Source organism: Perna viridis, chromosome 3 (genome assembly GCF_037379345.1).
Source record: "Perna viridis isolate PV_CMFRI_1.1 ecotype Kerala chromosome 3, ASM3737934v1, whole genome shotgun sequence".
NCBI lineage: Eukaryota > Metazoa > Mollusca > Bivalvia > Mytilida > Mytilidae > Perna > Perna viridis.
In genome coordinates, this window is record NC_142447.1 from 13,156,855 (window position 1) to 13,177,269 (window position 20,415).

The window sequence follows — 20,415 nt, forward strand, 5'->3', positions numbered from 1 at the left end:
TTTTTTTTCAGTGACATTTAACACCATTCAGTTATACTAGTTGAGCGGAAATGTTACAAGGCTTGGTGTCTGGTTGTAGGCCAGAACAACAACACAGCCGCTCAGCTGACCGAATTCTTCCGCTAGCTATCCCGATAATTATTAACACTATTCATTTGACGTTCTCTTAAACAGTAAGAGTGACCCACGTGGCTTTTTTAAAGAAGGCTAGACCGTCAACGTAAGGAAGAACCTACAAGTAGAATTTACTCTGGCCAAATTATTCGGTCAGATACCCATAAAACTAGGCTCAGCACCTACAACCCAGAGGAACGGCCAGTCAAGGGTGTACACTCCACCCCTGGCACATAATGGTACTAGTTGACAAATTAAAAATTGAATTGCCGACAAGTCAAGCAGTAGGTTATCAAACAGTGGAGCTTTCTCTCTTCTCTCTCTCTCTTTTGTGTGGGACCCATTATAAACATCGTAATATTTTTTTTACAGAGGGAACAGTAGCCAGATAAAAATGTCGACTTGCCAGCTTCTTCTAGTGATGCTAAGTTGTTTGACATACAGATCTGATATAACTTCTGAATATAGCCATGATTACAAGAGAGCGTTAGATAGCTACACAAGTCTTTGTGGACCAATGTCATGTAGACAAAGTAATACAATTAAAATAAGAATGGAAGATATGCCAGCCGTATGTAAGAAATGTTCGTGTTCTCCGCATTGTCTTATGACGAGATCTTGCTGTCCTGATTATTATCTAGGACTTCCGGAACGAACTCATTTTGATGGAATTATTCATCGCAATTTTAATGCTTCTTATTCTTTTGGTTACGAATCGCCAGGAAAGCCAGAAGCATATCGGATAGTAAAAAACTGTCCATCAACAAGTGACTATGAGATAGAAAGAAAATGTGCAGCTGCAAGGGATGTCGTAAGTAGAATAAAATCACTTCCTGTGACGTCATCTAACACCTACCTGACTTATGATAACATTAATTGCGCGAAATGCCATAATGACTACACCAATGTAGAACAATGGATGCTAAAAGTTGATTTTAAGTGCTCGCAAGAAACGGACTTAAACATGATGAATTCATTTAATGAAATAGTTGAATTTGTAGATAAACACAATTGTACAATAAGCACAATCCCTAATATCGGAGCTATGTATATAGAAACTCGTTCGCACATTCCTTCAACTGTCATATCAGAGTGCAATGTAACCGGAACATGGTTCGAATATGATGAAGCTTTAGACTACGCATGCCTAAGTATAACTCAGCCAATTGGAATGTTCAGGAATATATTTTGTTACATGTGCAATCCACCGGTTGGCGATTTAAAGATAAGAACTATGTGCCCACAAGGAAGTCTATTTTATGACTCATGCATAAGTACTCCTTTCAATCAGGCTTCATATCCGTACAAAAATATATACTCCTATCTCAGTTACTCAAACACATCGGATATTTTTATCAGAGATATAATGTACCTAAACAAAAATTATGAGGAGTTTCCTCACAATAAGTATTTAGTTTTTACCGACATCTGTGGAAATGGTTACAAGCCAGGTCAAAGAGGAGTTACGTCAGCCGCTAACCACTCAAGCTACGACTACAACAAAGATGTTGAAGTTGTACGCCCATGGCAATTTGAAATAGTGTGTCACAATCCAGAGATATTTAGCATTTTTTACACAATTGAACAACTTGAAATCGAGGCACATAGCCGAAACTGTAGTTTTTTCAAAGCAGCAACAACAGCAAGAACAAACTTTGAATGCTTTAAGAAAGAAGACCTTATTCGGACATGCAGTGACAATACGACAGGATCTTTATCATATGTTTCAAAAGCTTGTTTAATGACTGAAGATGAAAACCTCTTAGCTTACAGGGGATATTATAATATATTCTGTTATTTCTGTGATAACAAAACTGAACTTTTTAATTTTTGTCTGAACGATTTTGGGATAATATATGACGTTTCATTAAGAAATTGTAATTATGTGAGAGATATTGGCGTGAGGAGTGTTTTTTGTTATTCTTGCACTAACCTTTTTCCGGCAGATAACGGGCAAGGTGGATACAGGGCCATGTTTTCTCTTACGTCATACAAGAGCTCCATCAGACAGAGGATATCACCAGCATGTTCGCATAATCAAATTTATGATGAAAAATCAGTAGGTTATTCTTATCAAATACAATTTCCTGATTGTCAAACTATAGGGGAAGTGCAGAATTTCGCCTATAATGATGTTTTGTCAAGAAACCCGTAATTCATAAACACAGATGTTGAAATATACAAAAGACACATTAAATAATCTTTATTATAAAGCTGTGAAATATATATCTATGTTTTGGACTTCGCATAAAGCGACGTAAAAAAATAAAAAATACGTATATATCTTCGCTTACTGATAAATATGATTTTCTTTTCAATAAGACATGTCACTCCTAAAGCATTTTTACTTTTTATGGGTTAAAAAAGCAGCCAATTAAACAGGAAGAAATTAGATCAATTTTTATGAAAGCATTGCCAATACAAAATATCAGAACGAGGTTGCGCAAATTTTAATGAGTATATTATTTTTTTAATTGACGAAAACAGGTAGGTTGGTAGAGGTCTGCCTGGGTGAATAGACAAATAAGTATATATTTAATCTTTTCATTCAGCTTTTAGTAACTCTCTAAAATGGTACAAGAGTTGGTTCTTCGAAACTTTTTAAAAACATTTTGGCTCATACAACAAATTATTTTGCTCAGATACGTTAGTGAAGATTTCTAGTAAACTGAAATATTTCTTTTCATTTTGATTCATTATAGAGTACAATGATTTATTTTCACATTTCTAATTTAATTCTTTATATTTTTCATTACAGAATGTATGTAGATATTTAACTTGTAGTCCTGGGAAAGTTCTAGTGAATGGTTCTTGTATATCTCTTTTAAAGTTCACCACAAATCTATGTTACATATTTGCTGTAGGCATTGGGGTCACTGTTCACAACAACCCACTCAACAATAAAGGGTTACAATTACTGCAAGTTATAACCGACGAGGCAACAAATTATCTACAGAGTAGTGTATTTAAAGGAAGAATTAATCAACCTATTCAGTACCTGATATTAAATACACCATGCCATTTAACCTCTGCATATTTAGAAGGATATCTTTACTTAGAAATATGTACAACGGGCATTGTTAACCGACTTCTCGTCGAGGAATCCCTCCTTCAAGCAAGAGATTCTACTTTTGTTGACACTTCACCCTGTGGTGTAAATATTTCCTTCAGAACGGACAACAATGCTTTTAGATCGCCTGTACTTGTAAATAGTCTAGCAATGACAGAACGATGCATTTATGAAAAAACATCCAAACTAAGTAACCATATAGCACTTCCAGTGAATGATTTACTTCTATGTACCCAGTTGGAATTCGATGTTGATGAATATTCAGATAATGGCAATCACGTGATTGTTAAGGGATATTCAATTGATCAAAACGATTTCATGAGAATCAAAGACAAGATTAGGTTATGTGCAGATTTTTATTCAAAGTTGAAGTCAATTAAAACCAAAGACGATGATGATATTCTTATTTCTGTGACAAGGCACTTATGTAGCTGTGTTTCCATTGTATGTTTAATTGCAACGTTTGTAACATATGCTCTTTTTAAATCACTTCGAACTATTCCGGGTGTAAATAACATGATACTTGTTCTATGTTTAGCTTTGAACACGATTGTGTTTCTTATTCGTTGGTTAGAAAAACCAAGACATGAAGTATGTCAAATTATCGGTGTCCTTCAACATTACTTTTTTCTATGTACTTTCACATCTTTTAACATCTGTACCTATCATGTTTTCAGGGTATTTACTTCCAATATTGTGATTCAAACTCATTCAAAATTTAGCATTCTTTGTAAATATTTCATATTTATTTTTGGACTTCCAGCATTAATTGTCTGTTGTAACGTTGTTATCACTTACTTTGTCGAACACCGGCAATCAATTGGTTATGGTGGAGATTTATGTTTCATCATTTTAAAAACGGCAGCCATTGTAACTCTTCTTTTACCTATTGGTATAATTTTGCTGATGAATCTGGTCATGTTTGCAGCCGCGGTTTTACACATTTGTAGACAACCTGATTTAGCAGAAAAAAGTACAAAACGTCAGAAAAGAAATGACCTTGTAATATATTTTAAACTGTTTACAATAACTGGTTGTTCCTGGATATTTCAATTCGTTGACGCATTTTTCCCGGAAACTATTTTCTCTGTTTTGATTTCAATATGTAACATGTTGACGGGGGTATTCATTTTTACATCGTATATTTGTAATCATCGTGTTTATAATTTATATAAAATGAAACTAACGGGTAGAATAGTAGGAAAGTATAAAACAAACTCAAATTCGAATGTGCACATTTCACACAATCAAGTGATAACTAAGTAGGTCAATTTTGTGTGGAATAATAATTTATCGCATGACTAAAATGACTGGATCACGAGGCTTTTAATTCAAGTTTCTAACTAAGAATAACAAGATAAAAACATGTAAAAGATTTGAATAGGGTATGTAAGTCTCGTTCTAGTTTCATTTTCTGTACCGGAATTTCCGATATAGAACATATTGAATATCGGAGACCGATCTGTATTTTAATGTTTACTTCCGGGTACATGAAACGCTGTATAACAATTCAAAATCTTCTAGTTTATGTATTTTCTTACTTCATTGAACACTTAACGCTCTATAAATGAAAAATCACTATGCTTTTGAATGGTAGACTAGGACCCATTCTCGTAAAATCACAGGGTCACATGACGAGACTTACACACCCTATTGTTATGAAAATCTGATGGTAAAAAAGTATGTTTTTCATTATACTATAGAAATAACAAGAACCATAAATACATTTTTCTCTTATTCTAAAAAACAACAAAAATCTGTCAATTCGACCGATGTTACCGTTGCATTTTTATTTGCTTACTTTTAAAAAGTAAATCTATGAAAATAAACCCAATAAACACTGATATCAAATGAAATGTGAGTTTTTGTTTTTATAATTGGCCTATATGCACTCTCCATTCTGTTTCAGTAGAAAGTTTTAAATAATTTGCGTTACTAAAATCATTACAATACAATACTGATAAAAGACACGGCACATCCAAACAGTTGTCTAAAAATGACATTTTAAAAGCAATTTTTGTCTAAAATATGAAAGCTACATGACTTAAAATGCTATTTAAGAGTAAAGTATTTAAGTGTCCATTACATATTTAATGGATGTATTTCCGTTGCATTATGTCTTCTCCAAATAGAAAGTATTTAATCTACATTACCAAGTTTCTGTAATACTTTTTTCTCTCGAATACTTTATAGAGGGCATTTACTTGGTCATGTTAAAAAAAGTATTTTGAGATCTTCACTATAGTTTTTAAAAGGTAAGTTGTTTTATAAACATTTTCATCATAAACTCTATCACAGATTTTCGATTTTCGGGACGAACGAATATATTTTTCTATAAGTCGAAAGTTTCACTTTAACAAATTCGAAATCTTAAGTTAAGCTGTTTTTATCGTCAAAATGTTTGCTTTTTAAAAAAGCAATTGTTAAATTTTGACATAAATATTGGTATACCCTATAACCTTGGTTCCCTTGATTACCTTTTCTCAAGTAGAGACATAAAACGCATGTGGTTGAATTTGCGGCACAAATTTCGTACCGAGTACCGAACAAATTTCTTTTCGCAGTTAAACAAATGTTCGTCCCTATTCAATCTTAATTTTGAAATTATAAATTAATGGTTAAAAAAGAATAATCAATAATCATTTCACCTGGGATCTGGTATACATTAATGGCTTATCCTGCTTTGATTGATCCCTATTTTTACCTGTATGTAATTTTGATTTTGACAATATTTTTGATGACCCCTTATGGGCGTTAGGGTGTAAAATATGTGTGAAGTCATTGAAAGAGTAATCAAGGGAACCAAGGTTATAGCGGTAATCAAAAGAATGCAATCCAGGTACAAAGACCAGACATGGAAAACAGACATACACAACAAAGAACATAAAGAAACTAAACTCATACATACAAAGTAAAAAAAGCAAATGAACAACTCGGACTCCTGAAGGGATGTTGCCACAGATGAAAGGAAAGTTGACAATTTTGAATGAAAAGTCATCACATTTGTCGTAAAGTTTGGTCAATAGTTTTCTTTTACCATCGATTTCTAAGTGTAGGTCAAGATATGAGGCTGCCTTCACAGTATCTGTAGTATCCTTATCTCAAGTTCTTTTCGGTAGATGCGATGTATCAAATCCCCGAAATTAGGATTGTTTAAAGATAATAATCTATATAGCGGAAACCGAGATTAAAGAATCCAGCCAAACGATATTATTTCTTACGAATCAGATTAGCTATAAAGTCAGCCTCATAAGAGTGAAGGAATAGGTCAGCAAGTAAAGGAGCACAATTTGTTCCCATTGGAATGCCGACCGGTTGTTGAAAAACACGTCCACCACACTAGACACATATGTTGTCGATTAAAAATTCCAGCATTTTGTAAACATCTTCCTCTGTATATTTGGAAGATGATTTGGAATTATTTCAAAGGATGAGGAATCTCTACCAAGAACTATATATTTGTCAAATCATACATACAAAGTAACAAAAGCAATCTACTCCACATCAACTATGATACTTCGGAATTGACTTTTTTGGTCATTTAAACTTACGCATTAATCCTAGAAAGCATCTTGATAGAATTTGTATTAAGTCATTCTTTTGATGTAATGGTAAACTTTTAGAACAAACTATATACAATAAAATCTACCAGTATCGCTTTCGAACTACTCCCAAAAATACCGTATTCAATCCATTTGCATCTGTAAACGTTATTTACAATTAAAACAACACCATCGATTAATAGTGCCTGAAGTATTGCCATTAAAATACTATAATTCGCCCCACATAGATCGTCAGCAAACTCATTGATCTAAAAATAAATATTCAAGCATGTTTTTCTCTAGTTGATATTATTTGATCTCTGCATCACTTGATTTGTTCATAAATTTTTCGATAGAATGTAAGAAAAATGAGGTTTTTGAGTTATCTCTGCCTGAAATGTTTATTTTCAGTGCATTTTAATGAAATTATAACTCAATTTTACAAGGTGATATGGAAAATCTTGTATTTTTCCTCGATTATGATGGTGCATATAGTCAAACTTTCAAATTGGTGTTTTTTTTGTTTTTTTTGTTTTTTTTTTTTCATACCATGTTTCAGCCACTGTCTGATTCTAATAAAGACTGATACTTAAGAAAGGAATGTATTCCTGGTAAATTTATTTGTCGTATGGGTCTACAATGTTAAGTGCGACGTCCTCTGTTTGTTTTATCATAATGAATAACATTAAAAAGTGATTCCCCTTATTGACTTTTGGCAATTGGTCATTCCTAATCCATGAATATTTAATAGTTTAATATTCGTATGTTTAATTACGATCGAGATGAGTTCAATAAATGGTTATAAAATTCGTATTTCATTGAACCGTTTATTTTATAAATGTTTCAATAATTCATATAATTGATATCAAATTTCTAGAAAAGACTAGGATTTAACCAAATCTCTTTCGGTCAGTCTGATATAAAGACGGTATGTACTATAATTTAATTTTGGTAAATTAAAAAAAAAAGGAATAGTTAGAAGGAGTCGCGAAAATATTTTTAAGTAAAAGTAGCACAAAGTACAAGCAAGTGAGGCGCCTTAAACATTGGACTCACAGAAAACAATTGAAGATCGCTGTTTTAGGATTAAGATATTTCCTTATGTTCTACCTTTGTAACATTTATATGAATAAAACATTTTTTCAGCAAATTATTTATATGTTTAACTTTCTTGGAGTTAGACAACCACTTAAGTAGCTGTCTTTTTAAGAATCATGCAAAATCTGAAAAATGTGATACACCCAAAAAAAGGCTACATATTTCTATTTTTGTAATTAAGTTGTTTTATGGGTCTATATTATGAAATGCGTTATTATTCATTCAAATCTGCCTGCTCTTAGGAGATAATCAACATTGAAAATCCAATAGATTCTATTGTATTCGAGTGACATTTACAGCGTTATCTCCCTTACTTTTGAATTCTACAGGGCATTCTATACAATTTTTATCTCCTATGAGCACGGGTTATATGAAAAACCAAATGTTAATTTCTGTTTACTAAAGCATTTTAAACAAGATATCAAAAATAAAAATATGTAGGCTCTCAAACCATGTATCACATTTTGCATGATTCTTATGTGGAGTGCTATTTAACTCGTATATGTTTTAGTTGTTATGTTTTTACTACATAAATGTATGTGCAAATTTTCGATAAAATTGTACCTTTTACAAAAAAAATGGCTAATTGTTAAAACTTTTTCCCTCTCTTAAGGACTAGAAAGAACAATATCAAGTTTGGAAGTATTTTTTTATTACTTCAAGGTAGATCATACCTAATATATCTAGAAAATAGATTTTCCTTTTTTTATCTTAAAGATGACCTTGAGTGAACATCCTGTACAAATATAGGTCAACGAACCTTATTTTGAGATATTTTAGCCGTATTAAGGCACGTGGTCCATGCTCCCAGTTTTTAGAAGACTCCGAGTTGCTCATTTGCTTTTGTTACTTTATATTTATGATTTTAGTTACTTGATGTTTTTTTTTATGTGTATGTCTGTTTTCAATGTCTGGTCTTTGTCCCGTGATTGCATTCTTTTGATTACCGCTATAACCTTGGTTCCCATGATTACCTCTGTAACCTTGGTTCCCTTGATTCCTCTTATAACATTGAATATGAATTCTGAAGAGAACTTTAATTATTTCACAAACTAATAAAAACTGGTATATATATATATTTTTTAAAATAAATTTACATAAAACAAACAATTGACTGCCATTATGTCATATTTCAAAAAGAAAATTGGGGGTCATCAATTCTTTTTCTCGTTTTTTTTTTAAAGCTAGTTTCCCATTACATTTTAATAGGACATTTTCATAGGACATTTTCATTTTTCCACCAATTATCTCCTCTTTAACATCTTCCCCAATTTATATTCTCCCCGTGAAGAAGGCATTTTCCCATTAACATTGTGATTTTACCATCCATACAATCTGTTCGTCAAAAATTCTTTTAAAATATGTTAAAGAGTAATCAAGGGAACCAAGGTTATAGCGATAATCAAAAGAATGTAATCCAGGGACAAAGACCAGACATGGAAAACAGACATACACAACAAAGAACATAAAGTAACTAAAATCATACATACAAAATAAGCAATTGAGAAACTCGGACTCCACTAAAAACTGGGAGCAAGGACCAGGTGCACCGGTAGGGTAAGCGTCCTCTGCTTTTCTAGAAACACCCGCCGAATTGCTCATAAAAAGTCAAGTTAAACATATTTTTACAACATTATCAGTTCATTGAATATATATATATATATACAATTTTGCCAGATCATAGAATAGAATGTTTCATGTAATAGGTTTTGGGGTCTGATAGTTAGCCAGAGCGTCGCTACTACGACATACTATGGTCAGATATCCTACCAGCAACCGCTGGTTTACTTACCCTAACGCCAAAAATTCCAACCAAAACTAAAAAGGTAATCAAGGTCATTACCCAACCCCCCACCAACCTTCGTGCATAGCAGTACTAGTTGACAAATTGATTTTATAATCCAATTATATAGACAATAAGTCAAGCAGTAGGTTTTCTGGCAGTGTGGTGTTCTGTCTCTCTGACCTAGATGAACCCATTATAAAAGTCGATATAAACATTTGCCTTTTTTACAGAAAGTACACTCCTAGGTTATAATGTCGTATTACCAGCTGCTTCTAGTGACGCTAAGCTGTTTGACTTGCAAGTCTGATATGACTACTGAATACAGTAATCATTACAAGAAAGCGTTAGATAGCTACACAAGTCTTTGTGGACCAATGTCGTGTAGACAAAGTAATACAACTAAAATAATAGCAGAAGATAGGCCAGCGATATGTAAGAAATGTTCGTGTTCTCCGTATTGTCTTATGACGAGATCTTGCTGCCTTGATTATTTTCTAGGACTTCCAGAGCGAACTCATTTTGATGGAATTATTCATCGCAATTTTAATGCTTCTAATTTCTTTGGTTACGAATCGCCAGGAAAACCAGAAGCATATCGGATAGTAAAAAACTGTCCATCAACAAGTGACTATGAGATAGAAAGAAAATGTGTAGCTGTAGGAGATGTCAAAAGTAGACTAACGTCACTTCCCGCCACTTCATCTGACACATACTTGACTTATGATAATATTTATTGTTCGAAATGCAATAATGATAACACCAATGTAGAACAATGGATAGTTGATTTTAAGTGCTTGATAACAACTGACTTTAACATGTTGAATTCTTTAAATGAAATAATTGAAACTGCAGATCAACATAATTGTACAATAAGCACAATTGTAAACAACGAAGCTATGTATATAGAAACTCAGTTGCACATTCCTTCAACTGTCATATCAGAGTGCAATGTAACCGGAACATGGATCGAATACGATGAAGCTTTAGACTACGCATGCCTAAGTATAACTCAGCCAATTGGAATGTTCAGGAATATATTTTGTTACATGTGCAATCCACCTGTTGGCGATTTAAAGATAAGTAATATGTGCCCACAAGGGAGTCCATTTTATGAGTCATGCATGAGTACTTCTTTCAACCAGGCTTCATATCCGTACAAAAATATATACTCCTATCTTAGTTACTCAAACACATCGGGTATTTTTATCAGAGATATAATGTACCTATCCAAAAATTATGAGGAGTTTCCTCACAATAAGTATTTAGTTTTTACCGACATCTGTGGAAATGGTTACAAGCCAGGTCAAAGAGGAGTTATGTCTGCCACCATCAACTTTAGCTACGTCTACAACAAAGATGTTGAAATTGTACGCCCGTGGCAATTTGAAATAGTGTGTCACAATCAAGAGATATTTAGCATGTTTTACACAATTGGGCAACTGAAAAACGAAGCACAAATCCGAAACTGTATTTTTGCAAGAGTAGTAACAATGACAACAGAGACCTTTGAATGCTTTAAGAAAGAAGACCTTATTCGAACATGTACTAACAATACCACAGGATATTTATCACATATTTCACAAGCTTGTTTAAAACTTGAAGATGATAACCTCTTAGCTTACAAAGGGTATTATAATATATTCTGCTATTTTTGTAACAACGATATAGATGCATACGATCTTTGTTACAAAGATTTTGGGATAATATTTAGTCTATCGTTATCAAAATGTGAATCTGTGGCACAGGGAGAAATAAATGTGTTGAGTGTTTTTTGCCGGACTTGCTATCACAACAGCCCTGGCGGGAATGGACAAGGTGGTGGATACAGGGCAATGTTTTCTCTTACTTCATACGATGGCTACATCAATCAGAGAATACCATATAAATGCTCACATAATCAAATGTTTGATGAGAAATCGGTAGGTTATTCTTATCAAACACAAACGATCTGATTAAAAAGCAATTGCAGAAATAAAAGGTTTCGCAAATAAGATATGTGCAATTTATTAACACTGTTAAAAGACATATTTCAAATTCTGTCTTATGTTGTAAAACTGTAACGCATTAGTGTTTGGGTCTTTGCATAGAACTGATGTCAACATGAGTCAACATAATGTTAATATCATTACTGACTATTAACTCTTTCAAGTTGTTTTTTTTAAACAAGCAAAATTGTAAAAAAAACACACATATCAATCCCAAAAATTGTTCAGTTTTGTTATGTTCGTGGTAAAGGATGTGATCCAACGTAACCAGAACGATAATAAATCAGATCAATTTGATGAAAAGTTTACGATACATAGTATCAGGACGAGGTTGGACAAAATTTAAAAAACATATGACATTTTTTATTAACTAAATAGACAATTACGTATATATTCAATCGTCTTTTAATCCAGTTTTTAGCAACCGTCTGTAGAGGAAAAAGAGTTGCTCCATCAATTCTTCCTTTAAAGTATATTGGCAAGTACAACATATTATTTTTATTCAGATACATTATTCAAGATTTCTTATCCACAGAAGTAAATTTCTTTCTTATTTTCGATTCATAATAAAATATGATAATTTTACGTTCCTGGTCTAATTCCTTTTATTTTCCATTACAGAATGCCTGCAGATATTTAACTTGTAGTCCTGGGAAAGTACTCGTGAATAATTCTTGTGCACCCCTTTTAAAGTTCACCACAAATCTATGTTACATATTTGCTGTAGGCATTGAGGCCACTGTATACAACAACCCATTCAACATAAAAGGGGTACAATTACATCAGGTGATAACCAGCGAGGCCATTAATCATCTACAGAGTAGTTCAGTTAAGGGAAAAACTAATCAACATATTCGGTACCTGATATCGAATACACCATGTCATTTAACCTCTAGCTATTTAGAAGGATATCTATATTTAGAAATATGTACAACGGATATTGTTAACCGACTTCTCGTCGAGGAATCCCTCCTTCAAGCAAGGAATTCTACTTTTGTTAGCACTTCACCCTGTGGTGTAAATATTTCCTTCAGAATGGACAACAATGCTTTTAGATCGCCTGTACTTGCAAAAAGTCTAGCAATGACAAACCGATGCATTTATGAAAGAGCATCCAAACTATTTAACAACATAGCACTTCCAGTTAATGACTTACTTCTTTGTACCCAGTTGGAATTCGATGTTGATGAATATTCAGATAATGGCAATTTCGTGATTGTTAACGGATATTCAATTGATCAAAACGACTTCATGAGAATCAAAGACAAGATTAGGTTATGTGCAGATTTTTATTCAAAGTTGAAGTCAATTAAAACCAAAGACGACCATGAACTTCTTACTTCTGTGACAAGGCTCTTGTGTAGTTTTGTTTCACTTGTATGTTTAATTGCTACTTTTGTGACATATGCTCTTTTTAAATCACTTCGAACTATTCCGGGTGTAAATAACATGATACTTGTTCTATGTTTGACTTTAAACACGATTGTGTTTCTTATTCGTTGGTTTGAAAAACCAAGACATGAAGTATGTCAAATTATTGGTGTCCTTCAACACTACTTTTTTCTATGTACTTTTACCTCCTTTAATATTTGTACCTATCATGTTTTCAGGGTATTCACTTCCAATATTGCGATTCAAACTCATTCAAGATTTAGTATTCTTTGTAAATATTCCACTTATATTTTTGGATTTCCAGCATTGATTGTCTGTTGTAACGTTGTTATCACTTACTTTGTCGAACACCGGCAATCAATTGGTTATGGTGGAGATTTATGTTTCATCATTTTAAAAACGGCAGCCATTGTAACTCTTCTTTTACCTATTGGTATAATTTTGCTGATGAATCTGGTCATGTTTGCAGCCGCGGTTTTACACATTTGTAGGCAACCTGATTTATCAGAAAAAAGTACAAAACGTCAGAAAAGAAATGACCTTGTAATATATTTTAAACTGTTTACAATAACTGGTTGTTCCTGGATATTTCAATTCGTTGACGCATTTTTCCCGGAAACTTTTTTCTCTGTTTTGATTTCAATATGTAACATGTTGACGGGGGTATTCATTTTTACATCGTATATTTGTAATCATCGTGTTTATAATTTATATAAAATGAAACTTACAGGTAGGACAGCGGAAAAGTACAAAACAACCTCAACGACAAATGGACATAATTTACACACTCAAGTAACAACTAAATAGGACAATGTATTGGTTACATACACGCGGAATTGACGGCTGAAAAATCATCAACGAACATTAAATTCAGTTTTCAGGACAAAGCAACAAACCTGTCAAATTTTACAAAAATGATAAGAGATTTAACAAGAAAGAGTGAATAACAAATACTATGATCACGAGTGCTAAAGAATGCAAGGATTTATTGAATATGAGGAACTTGTTCCGTACACAAATTAAATTTTCAAGTATTGTATCCACGAATAATTATATTTTGATAATTTACGGTTAAAATTGATTATCCTATATCATTATATATTTTTTCCCAATAACTTAATGCTATTTTCAACATAAATTTGAAATTTTATGAACGGCGGATTAATATATTCATGACGTTTGCGTGGGTAAAAGCCCTAGTGTGAACTATCGATAATAGACGGGGAACGTTTTTATATTACTTAAAAATAATGTAGATTTTATTCTTTACACATTTTAAACTTTTATGAATTCCCAATTTTTCCATGAATGGATTATTTGATTGCAAGGGAATAAATACCTAGATGTATTAATTGTGAATGACTTGGCATACAAAATGAAGTCTCGCATTTAATTAAATAAAGAATACGACATTTTTTTAAAATCTCTCAGTAGACGTTTCATATGGTCTAAAGACTAGCGCGCGCAGTTGTTTAACCAATTCATTGTCTGAAATATAAGGAAAACAAACGTTATTTCCGGAAGAACTATTTAAGGGTCCATTATTATAATCAAAATACAAAAATTATGTTTTAACGAAAATAAAAAATGCAGAATATCACTTGTAATAATGAGTTAATAACAATAGATAATTAATTCAAAATATGGTCACTTGGGCCGAAGAACGCCTAGATTTTCCTTTCCTCTTTCGTCTACCCCGGACTTGACTTTTTATGAGGACATCTAGTGTTTTAGAAAAGCAGAGAATGCTTACCCTACCGGTGCACCTGGTCCATGCTCCCAGTTTACAGTGGAGTCCGAGTTGTTCTGTTGTTTTTGCCACTTTGTATGTATGATTTTAGTTACTTTATGATCTTTGTTGTGTATGTCTGTTTTCCATGTCTGGTCTTTGTCTCTGGATTACATTCTTTTGATTACCGCTATAACCTTGGTTCTCTTGATTATTCTGCAACGAATGTGTGGAACTTGTTCCGCACATGGGTTAAATCTTAATACGTGTTTTGCACTAGTGATCATATTTTGGTTACTCACGATAACCAATTGATTATCCTATTTATTATATAGATTTCCTTCATTATTCATAGCTTTTTTCTACGGGAATTTTAAATTTTGTGAACGGCGATTTGATTTTCGTGTTGTGACGTTTTGGTGGGAAAAAGTCCGAGAGTGAAATAAGCGAATTTAATTCACAGTGTGATTAATCGATTTTTTTTACACTGAAAGCATGCAATAAAACACTGATTTCTACATGAACTATTTTATCCTAGTGCACCTGGTCCATGCGCCAAGTTTTTTAGTGGAGTCCGAGTTCCTCATTTGCTTTTGTTACCTTGTACGTATGGTTTTAGTTACTTCATGTTCTTTGTTGTGTATGTCTATTTTTCATGTCTGGTCTTAGGCCCTGGATTACATTCTTTTGATTACCGCTATAACCTTGGTTCCCTTCATTATTCTTACAATTTAACGTTAGACCAAGACGAACAAAATGATATCACCTTAACCGAATAAATTGGAGAGTATACAGAGGTAGGAATGAGATAATGTATAAATATTTTAGAATTTGTCAACATGTATACTATTCTACTCTTTATTGTTATTCTTAATTGTTTTTGTAAAATCATGTTGTTGTTACCTTTTTTAAATTTTTATTCCACTAATAAAATTAACAAATTATAAAGTATACGTATTAATGCTTTTCATTATGGTTCAATTTGAACCACAGATAAATATTTTGGAGTCCGCATCGATACAACCATCTTCAAAGAGTAATCAAGGGAACCAGGCAGTAGCGGCAATCAAAAGAATGTAATCCAGGGACAAAGACCAGACATGGAAAACAGACATACACAACAAAGAACACAAAGTAACTAAAATCATACATACAAAATAAGCAATTGAGCAACTCGGACTCCACTAAAAGCTGGGAGCATGGACCAGGTGCACCGGTAGGGTGAGCGTCCTCTGCTTTTCTAGAAACACCACCTAGTTGATCATAAAAAGTCAAGTCAGGGGTAGACAAACGAGGAAAGGAAACCTATGACCCTTTGAATAAATCAGTTTTCATGATGCAGATGGATATACTATAACGATCATGATGACGACCATAAAACTTCTGTCTTCAATCTTGTAGCAACATAACCCTGTTCTAGAAGCCTATTTGTTAGAGTTCTAGCGCGATACAAAAAGTCTACATAGTTTCGGCAAGCTCTGGCATAATATACGAGTTGTGATATGAACACTCCATACGCAGGCGCTGAAGGGATGTTGCCACAGATGAAAAGAAAGTTGACAATTTTGAATGAAAAGTCATCACGTTTCTCGTAAAGTTTGGTCAATAGTTTGTCTTTAAATTATTTAAAATCTTGGGCTCTTTAGTTTCTTGTGAAAAAGTAATCAAGGGAACCAAGGTTATAGCGATAATCGAAAGAATGTAATCCAGGGACAAAGACCAGACATGGAAAACAGACATACACAACAAAGAACATAAAGTGATATTAGAAGCAGATATGACGTAACTTCTTGTCATTATTTCAATTGTATTATACGCACAAATTTTAGCACATTTAAGGACACATTCCCGGGAATCGATTTTCGAGTTTTCCAAAAATAATTAGCTTTTAATATATTTAACGATTAACAAACTAGCGAGTGCTTTTATTCGATCTTTTCTGTCAACCGAAAAAAAAGAAAATTAAAACGTTTCCCATTTTAGCGTTCGTCCATCGTTTATCGTTCGTTTACACATCGTTTTGCGTTCGTTTAAACGCGCGATAAACGCGCGATAGAAGCGTTCGTTTAAAAGCATGATAGGAGCGTTCGTTTAAACGCACGGTTCTCTAGGAATCCTATATGAACACTTCTTTGAATAAGGCTTCATATCCTTACAAAAATGGGAACATATACCTCAGTCACAAAATTTTTTCTGAAATTTATTTTGGTTATACGAAAGAAACAATTACCTCGTTTTTTTTTCAATGATGCATGAAAGGGATTTCAAATGTGGTCATCCCAAAGATAATCTGATGTACTTGATTATGATTATGACTGTCATTGCCTGTAATGCGATTCTTCGTCCGTCGTATTATGAGTTATCTTGTCCACATCTCGAGGTATTTAGTATGCTTTAAACGGCAGAACAATTTAACAAGAGTCGACTTAAAGAAGCTGTAGCTTTGTAGAACTGATGAAACAAACTTGAAATGCTTTATTAAATTATTTCTCATATGATCAAACGCTAACAGCATTTCGAAGTGGGTGGAATATTTTACGCAATGATGTTTTATCGTAGAAGATGACAACTTATAGCTTTCAAAGCGTTGATTTTTTTTATATTTTGTTATTTTTGCAATAATTATTGTAGAAATTTATATTTTTGTTTTAAAAGAATTAAAGACAAAATAGTAATTGTATGTAAAATTACCAAAAATCTGCTCTTATGACCAGACATCAGATGACGAATTGCTATGTTACGTTTTCTTACTGTTCCATTAGTTGTATTTTCCCGCGTTTCGAAAAGTATAGCGGGAAAATAATGTATTGTCGGTGTACATATATTGGTATTCAGTGTTTCCTATATTTTCTATTGTCCAATCAGGTTCGGTACGTTTCCGTAATGGTAGGGTGTGTTTGACAAGTATTTCGTTTTCTAGACGTCGCTTAAACCAGAAAACTTCCGTCAATACTATAAATATTTTGATTTTACATTTTTTTTATTTTGGTGAGGGCATACACCATGTCCTTAGATAGGCTTGTGCATTGACATCGGATACAGGTTTTCTCGAAAATCGGGTTTTCCTGGTCGGCCCTGCTTACCGATGAGGGATAAATTTTGGTATATGTATTCAGGGGATTTGAGTATTGAATGCTGTATATACATTTTTTGTTTCCACTGCAAAGAAATGCGGCGTGCACGTACGACGGCTGTCGGCAAATTTACAATTTGCTTCCGTTTGCTTTTTAAATTTTCCATGGAGTACATGTTTGCAATGTTTAAGTACATCACTTGCATTTGGTCAATGTTATGTGTGTGTGTGTGTCACTTGTTGTCCATCGTCTTGTTTACAAGGAATATAGATAATACGCTTTTTTATTTTCTTTATTGGTTTTAAAAATGAAACCCATTTACTCTGAGTGAATTGACATTTTATTATTTTAAACTCAGTCAGTTTTTTTTCAGTCAAAACATATTTAAAGTTCCTGGAATAAGTTTATTCGTCATGATGGCGCATTTCATGTTTTGTTGATAAGCTTTGGCCTTGTTCGTACAAAGTCATGAATCATTAAATCTTTCCCCAAATGTCTTACACATATAATGTTAAAAAACGGACGTTTTTATCAGCAATTTAACTCGATATGCAGTACACATGTTTCAATGTGTAAACTATCACCAGCAGCATTGGAATCAAATATATATGAAGATCTAAATCCAAAAATTAATTTTAAACAGAAGTGCTCAAAACCACAACTATCGTAATAGGAAGCCATATTCATAATCGAGAGGTTTTCTACCATGCACATTACAAAATTTGCGATACTACAAATTTTGATTAATGTGATCAATTAAATCTGATATATTTCGAGGTTTGCGAATATCCACGGGCATCTTTTATAGAGTTCAATATCCGATCTTAAATACTGTCGGTTTTTCCTAATCTGGTTGAGGGATATTTGTATCCTGAAATTCGCATGTATGACTGGTTAAATGTTGAGGAATTGCTTCTTAAAACAAGAAATTTGTCCTGGTCTAAAATTTATCACGAGTAGGTATACATGCAACTTTCAGAATATACAAGCTTGTATTTAATTCTCCTATTTTTGAATTACAGTATGTCTGTATATAATCTGATTCCCTGGTCAATGTCATAAGCGACCCAATGATCGCTAAAAATATAGACTCAGGTCACCAGCGACGGATATGCACAATATATGAGTAAATTGCCGCTAATGAAATAAAGTAAAAACAAAGATGAAATTATCAAAAAAATAAATACAATAACGTCATATCCACTCAGCCAATCAAAAGACAGAAGAGGTCACTGGTGACCCGGGGTTATATTTGAGAGAAACTTCTGGAACGAAAATATTACCCGGGCTGCCATGTTAGTCTATATATGAAAGATGTACTTTTAAAAGGCTATCAACATGGATTCACGTATATCATACCGAATAGACGACCATCTTTTTTGTAAACCAGTTGATTAAAATCCAATGAGCTTTTATATGTGATTGTTAACGGACATTCAGTTGGCAGGCCAACATTACTTTATAAGTGTGGAAGACTGCGTAAGGATACGTGCAGATTTTAGTCAATGCTTGTACAGAAAATCGAAGAAAATTACTAACGGTACATTTTTATCACAAGAAACATTAAATTTTGCGACATCATATCAGTTATGTGTTTGGTAGCAACATTCTTAACATTTTCCCTATTTGAATAACTTTGAACTATCCCAGATGTAAATAACATGATCTTAGTATTCAGTTTTATGATGAATTATATTTTTACTTGGTCGCCTGTTTGAAACACAAAGATATGAAATATGTCAATTAATTGGTGTCTTTCAACACTACTTTCTAGTCTGTAATTACTATGTATTTCAGGGTATTTACGTCAAAATCATTATTCAAACGCATTCTAAATTCAGACTTCTCTGTAAGTACTCTGTTTATATATTTGGAATTCCAATATCTATTGTTTTGTGTAACATCATTGTAACTTTTTTTTCATTTAAGAACAGCAAACAATAGGTTAGGGTGGGGATATGTTTTATATTAATTCAAAGATGGCTGCCATGGTCACTTTTCTAACGTCCTTTTGATATTATTATCTTGTTGCTTAACTTGCGTATGTTAACAGCGTCATATTTGTATATTTGTCGACAACCAGATTTATCTAAGTCCCAGACACCAGAAAAGAAATGATATTGTTATTTTAAACCGTTTTAAAAATAATTGGTTACTCTTAGTAATTTCAATTAATTGAACCTTTTCCCTCACAAACCCTTCTTTCTCAGTTTTTAATTTTCATTTGTTGCTTTCTCGCTGGGGTGTTCATTTTTGCATCGATTTTTTTGCAGTGGCTGTGTTTATCAATTGTATGGACTAAGGTTGATGGTAAATTAACAAGGCTCTAGCATCTAAAAATGTGCAGTCGCTTTTTTTTCTCATTGGTCACCCCACTTCACCGCACCAATGTAATATTTAACAGTGTTTTTCTTTTATTTTGGCAATTCATGTATATATCATATATTTATATATATATTTATTTATCGGTAAAACTAATAATAAACCTAACCATATGGGAAATTTTTTCTGTGAATTTTTGCCAAGCTTGTCGGTCAAATGGAAAGAAGAGTATGTTCGATTAATAAATCTTTCGGATCTGAAATGCATGAAATATCTACAGTACAGCTCGCAGCATAGTCTGAT

General features: G+C 33.0%; 2 protein-coding genes across 2 annotated transcripts; both read left to right on the forward strand.

The window, feature by feature from the left end:
• Nucleotides 1-508: 508 nt before the first annotated feature.
• Nucleotides 509-4,148, forward strand: LOC148621069 (uncharacterized). Its single transcript, XM_088573889.1, has 3 exons — nucleotides 509-2,173; nucleotides 2,873-3,862; nucleotides 4,113-4,148. Exons 1-3 carry the CDS (start codon nucleotides 509-511, stop codon nucleotides 4,146-4,148), a joined length of 2,691 nt encoding a protein of 896 aa, XP_088430015.1.
• A 5,713-nt stretch (nucleotides 4,149-9,861) lies between these two features.
• On the forward strand, nucleotides 9,862-13,794 carry LOC148621070 (uncharacterized). The gene is made up of 2 exons (XM_088573890.1): nucleotides 9,862-11,529; nucleotides 12,217-13,794. Exons 1-2 carry the CDS (start codon nucleotides 9,862-9,864, stop codon nucleotides 13,792-13,794), a joined length of 3,246 nt encoding a protein of 1,081 aa, XP_088430016.1.
• The last annotated feature ends 6,621 nt before the right edge of the window (nucleotides 13,795-20,415 follow it).

Coding starts and splice junctions, on each gene's coding strand:
- LOC148621069 (XM_088573889.1), top strand. CDS start 509: ATGTCGACTTGCCAGCTTCTTCTAGTGATGCTAAGTTGTTTGACATAC. Junction 2,174..2,872: donor AAATTTATGATGAAAAATCA/GTAGGTTATTCT, acceptor TTTTCATTACAG/AATGTATGTAGATATTTAAC. Junction 3,863..4,112: donor GTACCTATCATGTTTTCAGG/GTATTTACTTCC, acceptor TCATGTTTGCAG/CCGCGGTTTTACACATTTGT.
- LOC148621070 (XM_088573890.1), top strand. CDS start 9,862: ATGTCGTATTACCAGCTGCTTCTAGTGACGCTAAGCTGTTTGACTTGC. Junction 11,530..12,216: donor AAATGTTTGATGAGAAATCG/GTAGGTTATTCT, acceptor TTTCCATTACAG/AATGCCTGCAGATATTTAAC.